At 44.3% G+C, this 13,510-nt stretch overlaps 1 protein-coding gene across 3 annotated transcripts in view; it reads right to left on the reverse strand.

The window, feature by feature from the left end:
- Positions 1-373: 373 nt before the first annotated feature.
- CYP39A1 (cytochrome P450 family 39 subfamily A member 1) overlaps positions 374-13,510 on the reverse strand; it is an 80,514-nt gene continuing 67,377 nt past the window's right edge. For all 3 annotated transcript variants that reach the window (XM_073335797.1, XM_073335796.1, XM_073335798.1), the window contains 3 exons: positions 12,310-12,398; positions 3,564-3,651; positions 374-2,012 (listed from right to left, as the gene is read on the reverse strand). In XM_073335797.1, the coding sequence (XP_073191898.1) occupies positions 1,941-2,012; positions 3,564-3,651; positions 12,310-12,398 (249 nt within the window). In that variant the 3' untranslated portion in view covers positions 374-1,940. The remainder of the gene's footprint in view (positions 2,013-3,563; positions 3,652-12,309; positions 12,399-13,510) is intronic.

Consider the following 13,510-nt stretch of genomic DNA (forward strand, 5'->3'; position numbering starts at 1 on the left):
ATATCAGGGGTCAATTTGGGAGTGCTGACTGACCCGGTCCGCTCATATGTGCTCTGTTCATCTGTGTGTGTTTGTTCTTCTGATTCTGGGGCTGGAGGAACCCAGCTCTGGGGAACCTAGGTCCGGCAGGATAGCTCCATTGGGAGGAAACTTGCAGAAGGGAGAAGTTGAGCTCCATATGAAAACACAAGTGACGCATACAGTACATTGATAGAATTACAGAAATCCCCTCCCCCCCAGAAAAGTAACCCTAAAATGAGTGTACCCCAAAGCAACAGGCAAATCTGGTAACACAACTCCGCTGGAAAAAAAAATGTTTATAGCACAGTGTCATTACTGCTCATTGGGGATTACTGATGTGTCAAGTGTGATGTTGCCCTTTCGGAGAAAGAAAATATGAGAGAGTGTTTATTTTAAAGCAATGGGAAAGAAGTTTTTCCATGCTCACGACTGCAAAATACCAGAACAGATTTTGCTCAAACTTTCAAAATTAAAAATATATAGACCCATACTTTTACGCAGTGACCACACATGAAAATATCAGCTCTAAAGGTGAGTGTTCAGAACCACTTAAGCAACAAAAAACAGGAGGTGAGAATGGAAACTGTCTTGCAGCTGTAACTATAATGAGCACAACCAGAGACCACTTTAATATACCATTACCAAAATCACTAGCCAACCAGGCGGCTAGGTTGCAATACTGTCAGATCCATAAACCAAGCGAGATAGGATCTGGTCACCAATTTAGTGCATCATACTATAGTTGTTATTTTTTTTCCTATGGAACTTAATTCTGTAGTTCTTACCATTTTAAAATATCCTTTTTGGAGGCAAATATTTGTAAAAGTGATCAGTAGTCTTTACTTAAAACTAAAGATATACAAACAAGGTTATTATAATGTATCAAATCTGACAGCAGTTACAAAATTTTGTATATTCTAAAAGATATTTTTAATTTGTTGAATCGCTTCCTTTAACAGTGGTTTTTTCCAGATTTTCTTTTTAGGGTTAGATATTTTCAGATTTGTGCAACAGCCAAAAAAGGGTTGGCATTTCACATGCTGTAAATCATTAAACTAAAGCAAAAGTCTTCTAGACCTTAGACAAAGTTTCCTTGCAAATTCTTGCAAAGTATAAAATGGAAAACAAACACCATGGCAAGGCTTTCATTATACTATAAGATAGGGGGCAATTCTGAATCCCTGGAGCAACCAAAGCTCAAAAGTCAGTGGGAGTTTTGGCTGCACCCAGGGCACAGTATCACTTTCACTTTTCATATATTTCATTTACAATTATTTAGCTGTAGTTTAGACACAGGTCAGCTCCTCCTCTGGTGTGAATCGTTCCAGCAAAGACAGAAGAGTTATGCTGATTTACACCAGCTGAGGATCTGATCCAGAGGGCCCAATCACTATGGTCCTGAACTTTGTGCATTCATTTATACCAGTGCAAGGCATTACTGTTCTGACCTGCTAACGCTTACCAGCCACTTTGTACTGGTCCAAGTGAACATGCAGCACAGCTGTGAATTAGGCCAAGACGACCTGATTTTCAAAGAGCTCCCAGCACAGCCTCCCTCTTTGTGCCCCAAAGTAACAGTGAGCATAATGAATCTGGCCTCTAAATGCCTGCCTTGTGGGTGCAGTCAGCGAGTTAGAAAGCTACACACTGCCAATGATTACACCCACAAATTGTATATGCATAAAGGAAGGCTGCATTTTAAATACTGTGTCCTAAGCAATCAGGCCCTGGTGCTTAAATACCACAGTGATGGGCATGATACAAAAACTACATGAAGTACATACAGCATTTGAAACTGTTTAAAAACTGCTTATGGCACCGACTACACTGGAGCGCATAGGACATGCTAAAGTGAAACAGAGCAATAGTCCCTCACAGACAGCAGCTGGCAAAGGAACCAGAGTTAGTCAAGTCAGCTTTCATTGCCGGAGTTTATACCGAACCCGGCATGCTCCCATGGGCTGCTGTGTCCCCACTAAATGGAGAAGGCTCTGCAAAAAGATAGAAAAGTAGTAGAAAGACATGGTAAATATGCATCTGGGTTAGTTTAGTGAACGCAGCCCTTGTCTCGGTTTGCTTTGACATTAATGTTATAGGCATTGTTTCTTAGAGATTTGCTTTGCCTTGTTACACAGACTTGAGAACCAATATTAAGGCCAACTCTTACTCCCACTGAAGCCAATCGGAATTGTCATTGTCTTCAGCAGGACCAGATTTTGTCTCCCATGTTTCATTTTAGGTCAGTATTGGCTCTAATACAGTATGAAGCATGAACTCTAAGGGGACTCAATTTACTTTCAGTGGCATGATTGCCTGTGGTGGCAGACAGAAGGTGCAATTCACTCCAGTGGGAGTGCAGACACCAGTGCTGCCCCAGTCCTGAAGAGGGAGCTGCTGGCTGAGATATTGTGGCCATGCCCCTTTCCCTGGCTGCCCTACTCATTTTGAGGGCTGTGCTGACCAGCTCCGCTGCAATCCCCCATCCTAAATGGACTTTCCACCACTGGGGAGTAACAGCCCAGATTCTTCCACCAGAACCAAGGAGTGCCGTTCCTCTGATATGCCAGCCTAATGGGCAACTCCTATAAATCCTGGGTCATTGCAAGCTTCCATCTCTTCTCCTGATGTTAGATACCTCACTTATGGCGGCTTAGATATAAAGGCAAGTGGCACATTTGGGTCCTAGCAGGCTTATGTGTTGTGTTATGCAGAGCACCATGTTTGCGAAGGGGAATGCTAGCCAGCAAGCCCAGTGGGGAGGAATGCAGACATGGACAAGGAGCTGCTGCAGTCAGTGCTGCTCTTAGCCAGTCACTCAGTAACAAGGGGTATTTCAGGCTTAATAATTAGTGCCATTGGATGCTCAAGGGGGCTGAGCCAGGGATGCACAGGCTGCTCCCAACGTGTTGCATTCTGGGCCCTGTTTGAGAGTGCAGAGACACAGGGCCTGTGTGGAGAGGGAGTAGCCTCTGGTGGAACCAGGACTCTGTGCATTGAGCTTCTTTCCCATTCTGCAGGGGAGGGCAATCCCTTCACCTCTTAATGGAATGAGAAGGAATGTGAATTCTTTGGTATTGATGTATCGACTTGCACCTGGTCCTTATCCCTCTGCCACATGAGTGCAAAGGCAATGGAGAAACAGGCCCTTGGAGTTTCCAGTCGCCTACCTGGGAATAACCTTTGAGCACGTAATGTGGCAAGGGTCCAGCCCATCAGACATGGATAAAATTATGTATGAGATGACAGACAGAAGTCATTTCTATATCCTCTACCTTGTGCTAAGTACCGGTAGAGAGGCAAACAGCACAAAGTCATTTAATAAGAAGCTAGGATGAGGTTTAGCCATCTATGGGCCAAAATGTGCTCTCAGCTGCACTGCTGTAAATCCAGAGGAGCTCCATTGGCTTCAATGGCTGGATTTACATAGCTAGAAGTGAGGGCAGCATTTGCCCCTTACATATTTTTATCAATATTTTCACCATTTCAATTGAGAGTAAAGAAACAGGGTTAAAAGATTTGGATTAAACATACAAATATTTTACCTCCTTTGGTACTGGGTCCAAAAGAATAAATTCATATTTGTAAAGGAACAAAACGACTAGCATGTGAACCTCCATTATAGCAAGCCACCTAAAAAAGGCAAAGGAGAAAACAGTCGTTTATCTGGCATGACCACCTCATATTAGCAGAAAAAACACACGATCCCTTTTGCACACTTTAGAGTCCATCGCCTGTCTCTGCACACAAGTTTACCTCCAGCAGAAAATGATGCTGAGGATCTTGCTCTGCTCCTTTAGCAGGTAAAGGGTATGGCTGTTGTAGCTTCCCCTCCTGTCTGTGAAACTCTAAAACTACTGCACTGTGGTCCTCAACTCCTCTGCTACAAGAGTTTGTTTTAAAATAGGGTCTGTATGCTCATCTGTTGGGCCCTACCAAATTCACAGTCCATTTTGGTCAATTTCACGTCATAGGGTTTTTAAATGAGCATTTAATGTTTTCAGATGTTTACATCTAAAATTTCATGATGTTGTAACCGTGGGGGGTCCCGATCCAAAAGGGGATCATGGGGGTGGGGGAAAATCACAAAGCTGTTGTAGTGGGGTTGTGGGATTGCCACTTTCACTTCTGCACTGCCTTCAGAGCTGGACACCCAGCCAGCAGCCGTGGAGCTTCCTACAGCCAAGGGAAGTACCCGGAGTGGGGTCTGATCCCTCCCTGAGAGCAGCCGGGCAGGAGAAGAGGAAGTTCCATCCCTCTACAGCTCAGCTGGGACTAGCAGCTGGAGCTCAGTGCAGTAGGAGCCCCCAGCCTGCCCCAGCCCCTCCCTCTCGCTTTCCCCTCCAATAGCTAGATTTCATGGGGGGAGGTCTGATTTCATGGTCCGTGATGTGTTTTTCATGGCTGTGAATTTGGTAGGGCCCTACTCATTTGGCAGCGTATGCCTTTATTCTCCTCACATTGTTGTGAGCCAGGAGGAACCTCACTGTAGCGTGAGGGGAATGAGACCTAGAAAAATACTACATGGGTACAACCTTCTATGTCACAGTACAATACAGCTGGGAGCGGGACAACAGAGTAACCATGAGATCGCAGCTTATTAGTTAGCATGTCAACATCAAAACCTGGTGAGAGGCCTGAACAGTTAGATCCTTTCCCATGTGCCCTAACAATCGCTGAGCTCTCCATTGTCAGTCTGTAGAGGACTTCAGACAGCCTCAGTCTTGGCTGTTGGGTTTTCCCCTCCATGGATCTGCACAAGAATTTTCTCTACCCACTCAGGCCCAGTTCACATTTAAGTCAAGTCAATGGGACAATTCACATGCTTTATGTTAGGCACGTGCATAAGTACCTTGCTGAATCAAGGTCTCAAGTAATAATACTTTACTCTTATAGCATGATTATCAGTAGATCTCAAAGCATTTTACAGAGGAGGTCAGTATCATTATCCCCATTTTACAGATGGGGAAACTGAGGCACAGAGCAGTGAAGTGACTTGCCTAACATCACCCAGCAGGCCAGTGTCAGAGACAGGAATAGTATCCAAATCTCCTGAGTCCCAGTCCAGTGCCTTCTCCAGTAAGTCACACTGCTGTGAAGAGAAACCAAAGTAGTTCTGTAACTGAGTGGGTCAGATCCTGCAAAGTGTTGTGCACCCCCTCAGCTCCCACTGACTTCTCCAAGATTGTGCTCAGCACCTCACAGGATAAGGCCCCAGAGTGATTTTCCTCTGAGAATTCTGCAGAGTTCACTCCTTCCTGTTTTTACATAGTGACAATATGTGCTTAGTAAAGACTATCAGATGTTCTGTGTTCTATGTGTTACCCTAGATTTAAGGGCTGCGTGTACCTCAGAATGTGATTAAGCCAACTGCAACCATATTATGTGCATTAAGCCACCATGAACTAATAAAATAGAACACGGCATAGTTAAGGGTTAATTTGAATAAAGTAGGGCTTCTGAAGGCAAGGTCAAAACTAGCTGCAAGCTTGCAGACTCTGCTAATCAAAATGGGAGGAGGGGAGAGACAGAATCAACAATTTGAGATTGACAGGGAATAAGTGGACAAGAACCTTGGAGTTTGGGTGCCTTTGACATAGAAGCTTATTATGACTAGACTGTAAGGAATGTTTGTTGATAAGTAGTTTACTGATATTAGGAGAAGTGATGACTTAGCAGGGGTCACTACGATCTGTGTGTTTTGTAAAAGTTAGTTATAAAAAGGACTAGATAATAGAGTGTATTTTGGAGCAGTCCTCTGAAGCCATCCTGAGTGACATTCTTCCTGACACCTTACTCCCCAGTGGGGAAAATGATTGGCCATCGCAGAACTGCTGTAACTACTCAATACTGTCCCCTATTTTAGGTAAATTTTTGGGATGTTCTAAACCTATTGCTTGTGTCTGTGTGTGCTTAAATATAATAAACTGTAGTTTTAGATAAGAGCATGCTTACTTGTGTTAAATCTATCAGCTGGAGTGCTGTGTTCCCATTGATTTATTCCTGACACTTCCTGGAGTGAAACAAGTTACCAATGCTGTGGGTTCTGAAAACCCTGGGTAACACTTGGGCTATTATTAACTATTTGTAACCTGGTAGTGCCTCAGAGCCCCAGTCATGGGCCAGAACCCCATTGTGCTAGGTGCTGTACAAACCCAGAACAAAACAGTGGTCCCTTCCCCAAAGAGCTTGCAATTTAAGTAGAAGACAAGACACAACAGATAGATATGGGGAGTATGAGGAAACAATGAGAAATGCTGACCAGTACTGGTAGGCAGCTGGTGTGCTGAGACACACCAACTCAGTTGTTGTGTTTCTTTTTACAGACACCACAGCAAAGGAGTCAGGAGAACAATGAGGTGGCTTTGTGGATGTTATGAAGAGCTCCTCTCACACGTGAACAGCCTGGGAGAAAAAGCACAATGATGCTCATTTGATAGTTTAACAAGTGGTCTATTTTCATTTATGTTGATACTGGAATTTCATCTGAGGTTGGACTTTTATAATGTGGGAAGACAGAAAAATTATAACACATCATTAAACTATAAAATGCCAGTGTCAAACTAAATGAAGATTCACTTTAGCTTGAGTTATTTTCCTGCCTCTACCACCTACTGACTGTGACATGGGACAGCCTTTCAGGACCCTTTTGCTCACCTGCAAAATGGGGATAGTGTTACACACTTTGGAAAGTGCTTTCAGATATGTGGATAAAAATGATATGTAAATATTACCTGTTATATCACAGCAAGCACAGCCATTATTACATTGTGACCAAATGCACCCTGTATTCACACCCTATTGTAATAATCTTCGTACAAAATATGCCTCATCAGGTATCATCTGAAAACTAACAACTCACTGGTCAATAATATCGTGGTGAAATGTATGTAAAGTAGTACCTCAGAGTTACAAACTGACCAGTCAACGACACACCTCATTTGGAACTGGAAGTATGCAATCAGGCAGCAGAAGACACACACGCAAATACAATACAGTACTAAATGTAAATTACGAAAAAATAACAGGAAATCAGCATTTTTCTTCTGCATAGTAAAGTTTCAAAGCTATATTATGTCAATTTTCAGTTGTAAACTTTTGAAAGAACCATTTAATGTTTTGTTCAGAGTTGTGAACATTTCAGAGTTATGAACAACCTCCATTCCCGAGGTTCTACTGTAGTAACATTATATGTAAGGTTTCAGAGTAGCAGCCATGTTAGTCTGTATCAGCAAAAAAAATGAGGAGTACTTGTGGCACCTTAGAGACTAACAAATATTTGGACATAAGCTTTTGTGGGCTAAAACCCACTTCATTGGATGCATGCAGTGGAAAATACAGTAGGAAGATATACACACACACAGAGAACATGAAAAAATGGGTGTCATCATGAATAGGTTGGAATATGAACAAGAGGCTGCTAGGCAGCTCTCCAAAACCACTTTCTACAGGCCATTACCCTCTGATCCCACTGAGGGTTACCAAAAGAAACTACACCATTTTCTCAAGAAACTCCCTGAAAAAGCACAGGAACAAATCTGCACAGACACACCCCTAGAACTCCAACCAGGGGTATTTTATCTGCTACCCAAGATCCATAAACCTGGAAACCCTAGACGCCCCATCATCTCAGGCATTGGCACCCTGACAGCAGGACTGTCTGGCTAGGTAGACTCTCTCCTCAGGCCCTACGCTACCAGCACTCCCAGCTATCTTCGAGACACCACTGACTTCCTGAGGAAACTACAATCCATCGGTGATCTTCCAGAAACCACCACCCTGGCCACTATGGATGTAGAAGCCCTCTACACCAACATTCCACACAAAGATGGACTACAAGCCGTCAGGAACAGTATCCCCGATAATGTCACGGCAAACCTGGTGGCTGAACTTTGTGACTTTGTCCTCACCCACAACTATTTCACATTTGGGGACAATGTATACCTTCAAGTCAGCAGCACTGCTATGGGTACCCACATGGCCCCACAGTATGCCAACATTTTTATGGTTGACTTAGAACAATGCTTCCTCAGCTCTTGTCCCCTAACACCCCTACTCTACTTGCGCTACATTGATGATATCTTCATCATCTGGACCAATGGAAAAGAACCCCTTGAGGAATTCCACCATGATTTCAACAATTTCCATCCCACCATCAACCTCAGCCTGGACCAGTCCACACGAGAGATCCACTTCCTGGACATGACAGTGCTAATAAGCGATGGCCACATAACCACCACCCTATACCGGAAAACTACTGACCGCTATACTTACCTACATGCCTCCAGCTTTCATCCAGACCACATCACACGATCCATTGTCTACAGCCAAGCTCTAAGATACAACCGCATTTGCTCCAATCCCTCAGACAGAGACAAACACCTACAAGATCTCTATCAAGCGTTCTTAAAACTACAATACCCACCTGCTGAAGTGAAGAAACAGATTGACAGAGCCAGAAGAATACCCAGAAGTCACCTACTCCAGGACAGGCCCAACAGAAAGCCACTAGCAGTCACCTTCAGCCCGCAATTTAAACCTCTCCAGCACATCAAGGATCTACAACTGATCCTGCAGGATGATCCCTCACTCACAGATCTTGGAAGACAGGCCAGTCCTCACTTACAGACAGCCCCCCAACCTGAAGCACATACTCACCAGCAACCACACCCCACACACCAAAAACACTAACCCAGGAACCTATCCTTGCAACAAAGCCTGTTGCCAACTGTGTCCACATATCTATTCAAGGGACACCATCATAGGACCTAATCACATAAGTCACACCATAAGAGGCTTATTCACCTGCACATCTACCAATGTGATACATGCCATCATGTGCCAACAATGCCCCTCTGCCATGTACATTGGCCAAACCGGACAATCTCTACACAAAAGAATAAGTGAACACAAATTAGACATCAAGAATTATAACATTCAAAAACCAGTTGGAGAACACTTCAACCTCCCTGATCACTCAATTTCAGACCTAAAAGTCGCAATTCTCCAACAAACAAACTTTCAAAAACAGACTCCAATGAGAAACTGCAGAAATCGGAATTAATTTGCAAATGGGACACCATTAAATTAGGCTTGAATAAAGCCTGGGAGTGGATGGGTCATTACATAAAGTAAAAACTATTTCCCCATGCTAATTTCCCCCCACCCCTACTATTATTCACACCTTCTTGTCAACTGTTTGAAATGGGCCATCCTGATTATCACTACAAAAGGTTTTTTTTCCCTCCTGCTGATAATAGCCCACCTTAATTAATTGGTCTTGTTACAGTTGCTATGGCAACACCCATTTTTTCATGTTCTTTGTGTATATATATCTTCCTATTGTATTTTCCACTGCATGCATCTGATGAAGTGGGTTTTAGCCCACGAAAGCTTATGCCCAAATATATTTGTTAGTCTCTAAGGTGCCACAAGTACTCCTAGTTTTTTTTTTAAATTATATGTAAGGTTATGCATTCCCTGTATTTGAGGATGGTAGCATGTGTTCAAACCACACAGCCTTGACTAGGCAGAAGTTGTTAAACAGATCCGTCCTAAACAAAGAAATGTTTGCTTAGCTCAATTTACATACAAGTAGTAAAAAAGGTCCTCAAGACTGCAAGGCAGATAAACTGGTTTTTCCAAAGATAAAGGACAAGCTGATGCCTCTGGCCAGATTAATTGGCAATCACCAGTCCATCGGCCTTTTTTTGACAGCAAAAGGGAGCAGGAACAGCTCAATCTGCATTTTAGCAAGGAACAGCATGGAACCTCTTTCACCACAAGACTCCATGTCTCCGTCCACACAGTGGGAAGGAACTTTATCTAATGGTAACCCAGAGGAAAATGCATTTCAAAGGGGCACTGGACTATAAAACTCAGGGGTAAAAACACCCCAGGATTTCTCTCTTTTTCATTCACCTAAGACAACAAAGAAACCAGCCCTTTGACTTTGGGGTGGACCTGATCTGAGAATTTGGTCAGCCATGTTGCTGGGCATCTGTGGTAAGGATTTTTAAAAAACTAGATTTGGTTCAAGGTAAGATTAGCTACTAGAAAGAGTCTTATCTTTATTTCTCTTCTAACCATTTCTGGCTTTAATGCTGGATACTTGTACTCACTTAAAATCTCTTTGTAGTTAAACTTGTTTTATTTTTTAATCAAAAAACTAATCCAGCATTGAGTTTAAACTGAGCTGTTTGAGTAACTCCAGGTGAAGTAGGAAACTGTTGCATATTGACCCTTTAGAGGGGCAATGGACCTCTAATATTTGAACTGCCCAGGAGAAGGCTGGACAATGCAGAACACATTTTGGGGAAAATTCAGGATTGGGAGTGTGTTGGAGTCACCCTTCAAGTTGTAACCAAGGCTGGTGGAAGCCAGGGTGTGGTTGGAGTGTTGCTGAATGGCTGCTGGAGTTAGAGATGTTGGACTAGGGCTGCAGCTATACACAGCCATTCAGGGTGTGACCTGCATGCAGTCTGGCTGTTTGTGAGTGGCCCCCTTTGGGAGCTACAACAGCAAAGCATTGGGAGGCACCCAGAGTTGCAGGTGGTGACAACCCCTCACTGGTGTGCATTGCACCCCAAAATGTGACACACATATTCACATTTGCCCTGCATTAGCTCATCTTCTTTCTCCATCTCCTCCCTTTTCCTTAAAGATCTATGTCACTGCATTGCAAAAGAGAACATTAGACAGGGGGTAGACCCTGGGTTCCCCTCTTTCCTCTTGGTTCCAGCCCAGCAACACTGTAGCAAGCAGGCAAGTTCTGCTCCCTTGGACTCTACTGCCTTCCTGGGCTTCTTCCTAGCTCAGCCTGCCTGTAGGCCTTCTCCATAGCCCTCTTCTGGGCCCACTGTGTTTCTGTAATCTTCCCAGGTTCCATGACCTCTAAATACTCACTCTTCTTAGAGGTTGGGGGCTTGCATGGCTCCTCCATGCAGTTCCCCAGTAAGTCTCAAATAAAAATATAAACTTAAACCACTTCTTCCCTCTTCAGGCTTCAATTTTCAGCTCCCTCCTGCTATGCTATGCTCTCTTCCTCAGTCGAACCCTTTCCAGGGGCTCTCTGACTGAAAGTCTAGATCCTGCCCTTCTATCAAGACTAATCACCAGAGTTTGCTGTACCCCAGGAACTTCTCTGTGTTTCTCCCAGCCTCTTGCCACAGCTCTCTACTCAAGAGAGGGTGCCAAGAGTAGCTCTGCCCCTGAGCTTCTGCTTTCTTCTCCCCCTCTTGCCATGAAGTCCTTCACTAGCCTAGCAGGAGTCTTCCTACAGACCTCTCTATTACCCAGGGAGGGAATTCAGAATTATCTCCTTTCCACTGCCCACTCATCTGGCTTCTTCCCTTTATAGTAAACCCCAGATGGGATTAATCAGTAATTGGGCCTAGCACATCCTCCAGGTGGACTGATTGTGCTCTGGCTCCAATTAACCCTTTCTATACCAGTGTGGGGTACATATCCCAGCATACTAACCTAAATCGCCCTTCTTGCAGTTTAAGCCGATCACTTCTAGACCTACCCTGGGTGGCCGTGAAGAACAATTGATCACCATCCTCTTTATAACAACCTTTTACATATTTGAAGATCATCAGATGTGGGCAGCTGGCTCTCTGGGATGGGGAGGTTGTTCCATGAATGGGTGGGGGACAGCATGGAACAAAGAAGTGGGCATGAAGGAGGCATCAAGGCTTGCTGAAGGAGTGAAAGGGGATGTGATGGAGATGACATCTGTGCCATGGGACAAGGCATAGTTTTAAAGGACCTGGAAGGCAAGTACAAGACATTTAAACTTAGGGGAGCCAGTCAAGATATTCAAAGAGGGGTGTGATATGATTGGACTGATGGGCAAGGAGCCTAGTTTATCATGAGGAATGAGAGAAGAGGTTTAGACTGGAGAAACATTCCTTAGATCAGTGACAGAATTTATGACCACCACAATCCCACGTACGTAGACTAGCATGCCCTGTAATTGAAATAACCTTCCATTGATGAAAAGATGCTGGGAGAGCAGCAGAACTGGGCTGACTTCTGTCTCCCAAGATGCAGAACCCTGAAAATGTTGGTCTCAGACTCTACTTTTATCTCACAGCTAACTCTACCTTTCCTATGTGTGCAACTTCTTATCAGACCAACTCGGGCAAGGCCCAAAGATTATTGAACTACTGATCGCTGACCAATGTCAATACATCTGAGGACAAAAAAAAAAGAAAAGAGGAGTCCCACAGTGAGGAAGCTGTTCTCTGCAGGGTTTAGGAATAAATAAACCCCAGCTGTTTCACTGACCTTCCTGGACACTGATGCTTCCCTCCTCCAAATGCCACAAAGCCGTCCAAGAAAGCATTCTTCTCTAAATTTGCCTCTTTCCAACGATCCTGTGGGAAGAAAACATTTTTTTTCCAAATCAGCCTTGTATAAATAAGCTTAACATTTTTCCAGGCTAAAAATGACCGGGACAGCTAATCCTGGCATATAAAGCTCCCTTCAACCTGTTAAGATTACTTGACCACTGTGTTGCTAGCATATGGATTTGTAAACAAGGTAATTTAGTCAAGCCCATTTAAGACAGGAATTTAGGGCCAGATTGACAAAGACATTTAGGCCCCTAAAGGAGCAGGAAGGTGCCAAGTAGGATTTAGGCACTTAGGTGCTTTTGACAATCCAACTAGGCACCTTACCTGCATGTTTAGGCACCTAAGTGCCTTTAAATCTAGCCCTTACCTCACTGAAGCAAGCTGATTCAGAGTGAAGGCTCACACTTTGTCCTTAGTTCTCCCTGAATTGCAAGGTAATACCAGGCAATGCAAATTTAATTATGCATAGGATCTTTCATACAAGCATCTTTCATACATGCATCCAACGAAGTGGGTATTCACCCACGAAAGCTTATGCTCCAATACGTCTGTTAGTCTATAAGGTGTGTGGCAAGATGGCCGATGTTCATATGGTGGGTCCTGTGCTTTTCTTGGGGAGGGGCTAAGATGCCACCCTTTGCCCCTGCTCTTGGGTGCTGAGGACCTCGCTACTAGCCCAGGAAGGTGGTAGAGAAGGGAAGCGGGGGAGGGGGTCTGGGTTTGCTCCTTCCTCTGAGTCCCAGCCCCTCTCAACCCCTGCGGGTTTCTTACCCTTGTCCCCCTTAGGTGGGGTTACCCTTGGTCCTTAGATGCTGGGGGGAAGGGAATCTCCCTCTCCTGCTGTGGCAGGGTCTCCTTTACTTCAGTTCTCAGGTCTTCCAAATCTCTCAACACACCTCCAAGCTCCAGTCCTCTCTCCTTCCTCTACCCTTGACTGCCTGAAGCAGGGTTTTTTTCCTTCGGTTCCTGACAAGTGCTCCAATTAACCTGTAGCAACCCTCTCTAGTCTACAGGGAACCACGCCTTAATTAGCCTAGGGCTTATATATTTCCCCTTGACCATTCTACCACTGCTCCCTGGCCTCCCTGTATCACAGATGCCACAGGACTCTTTGCCACTTTTACAGATCCAGA

Source organism: Lepidochelys kempii, chromosome 3 (assembly GCF_965140265.1).
Source record: "Lepidochelys kempii isolate rLepKem1 chromosome 3, rLepKem1.hap2, whole genome shotgun sequence".
Lineage (NCBI taxonomy): Eukaryota > Metazoa > Chordata > Testudines > Cheloniidae > Lepidochelys > Lepidochelys kempii.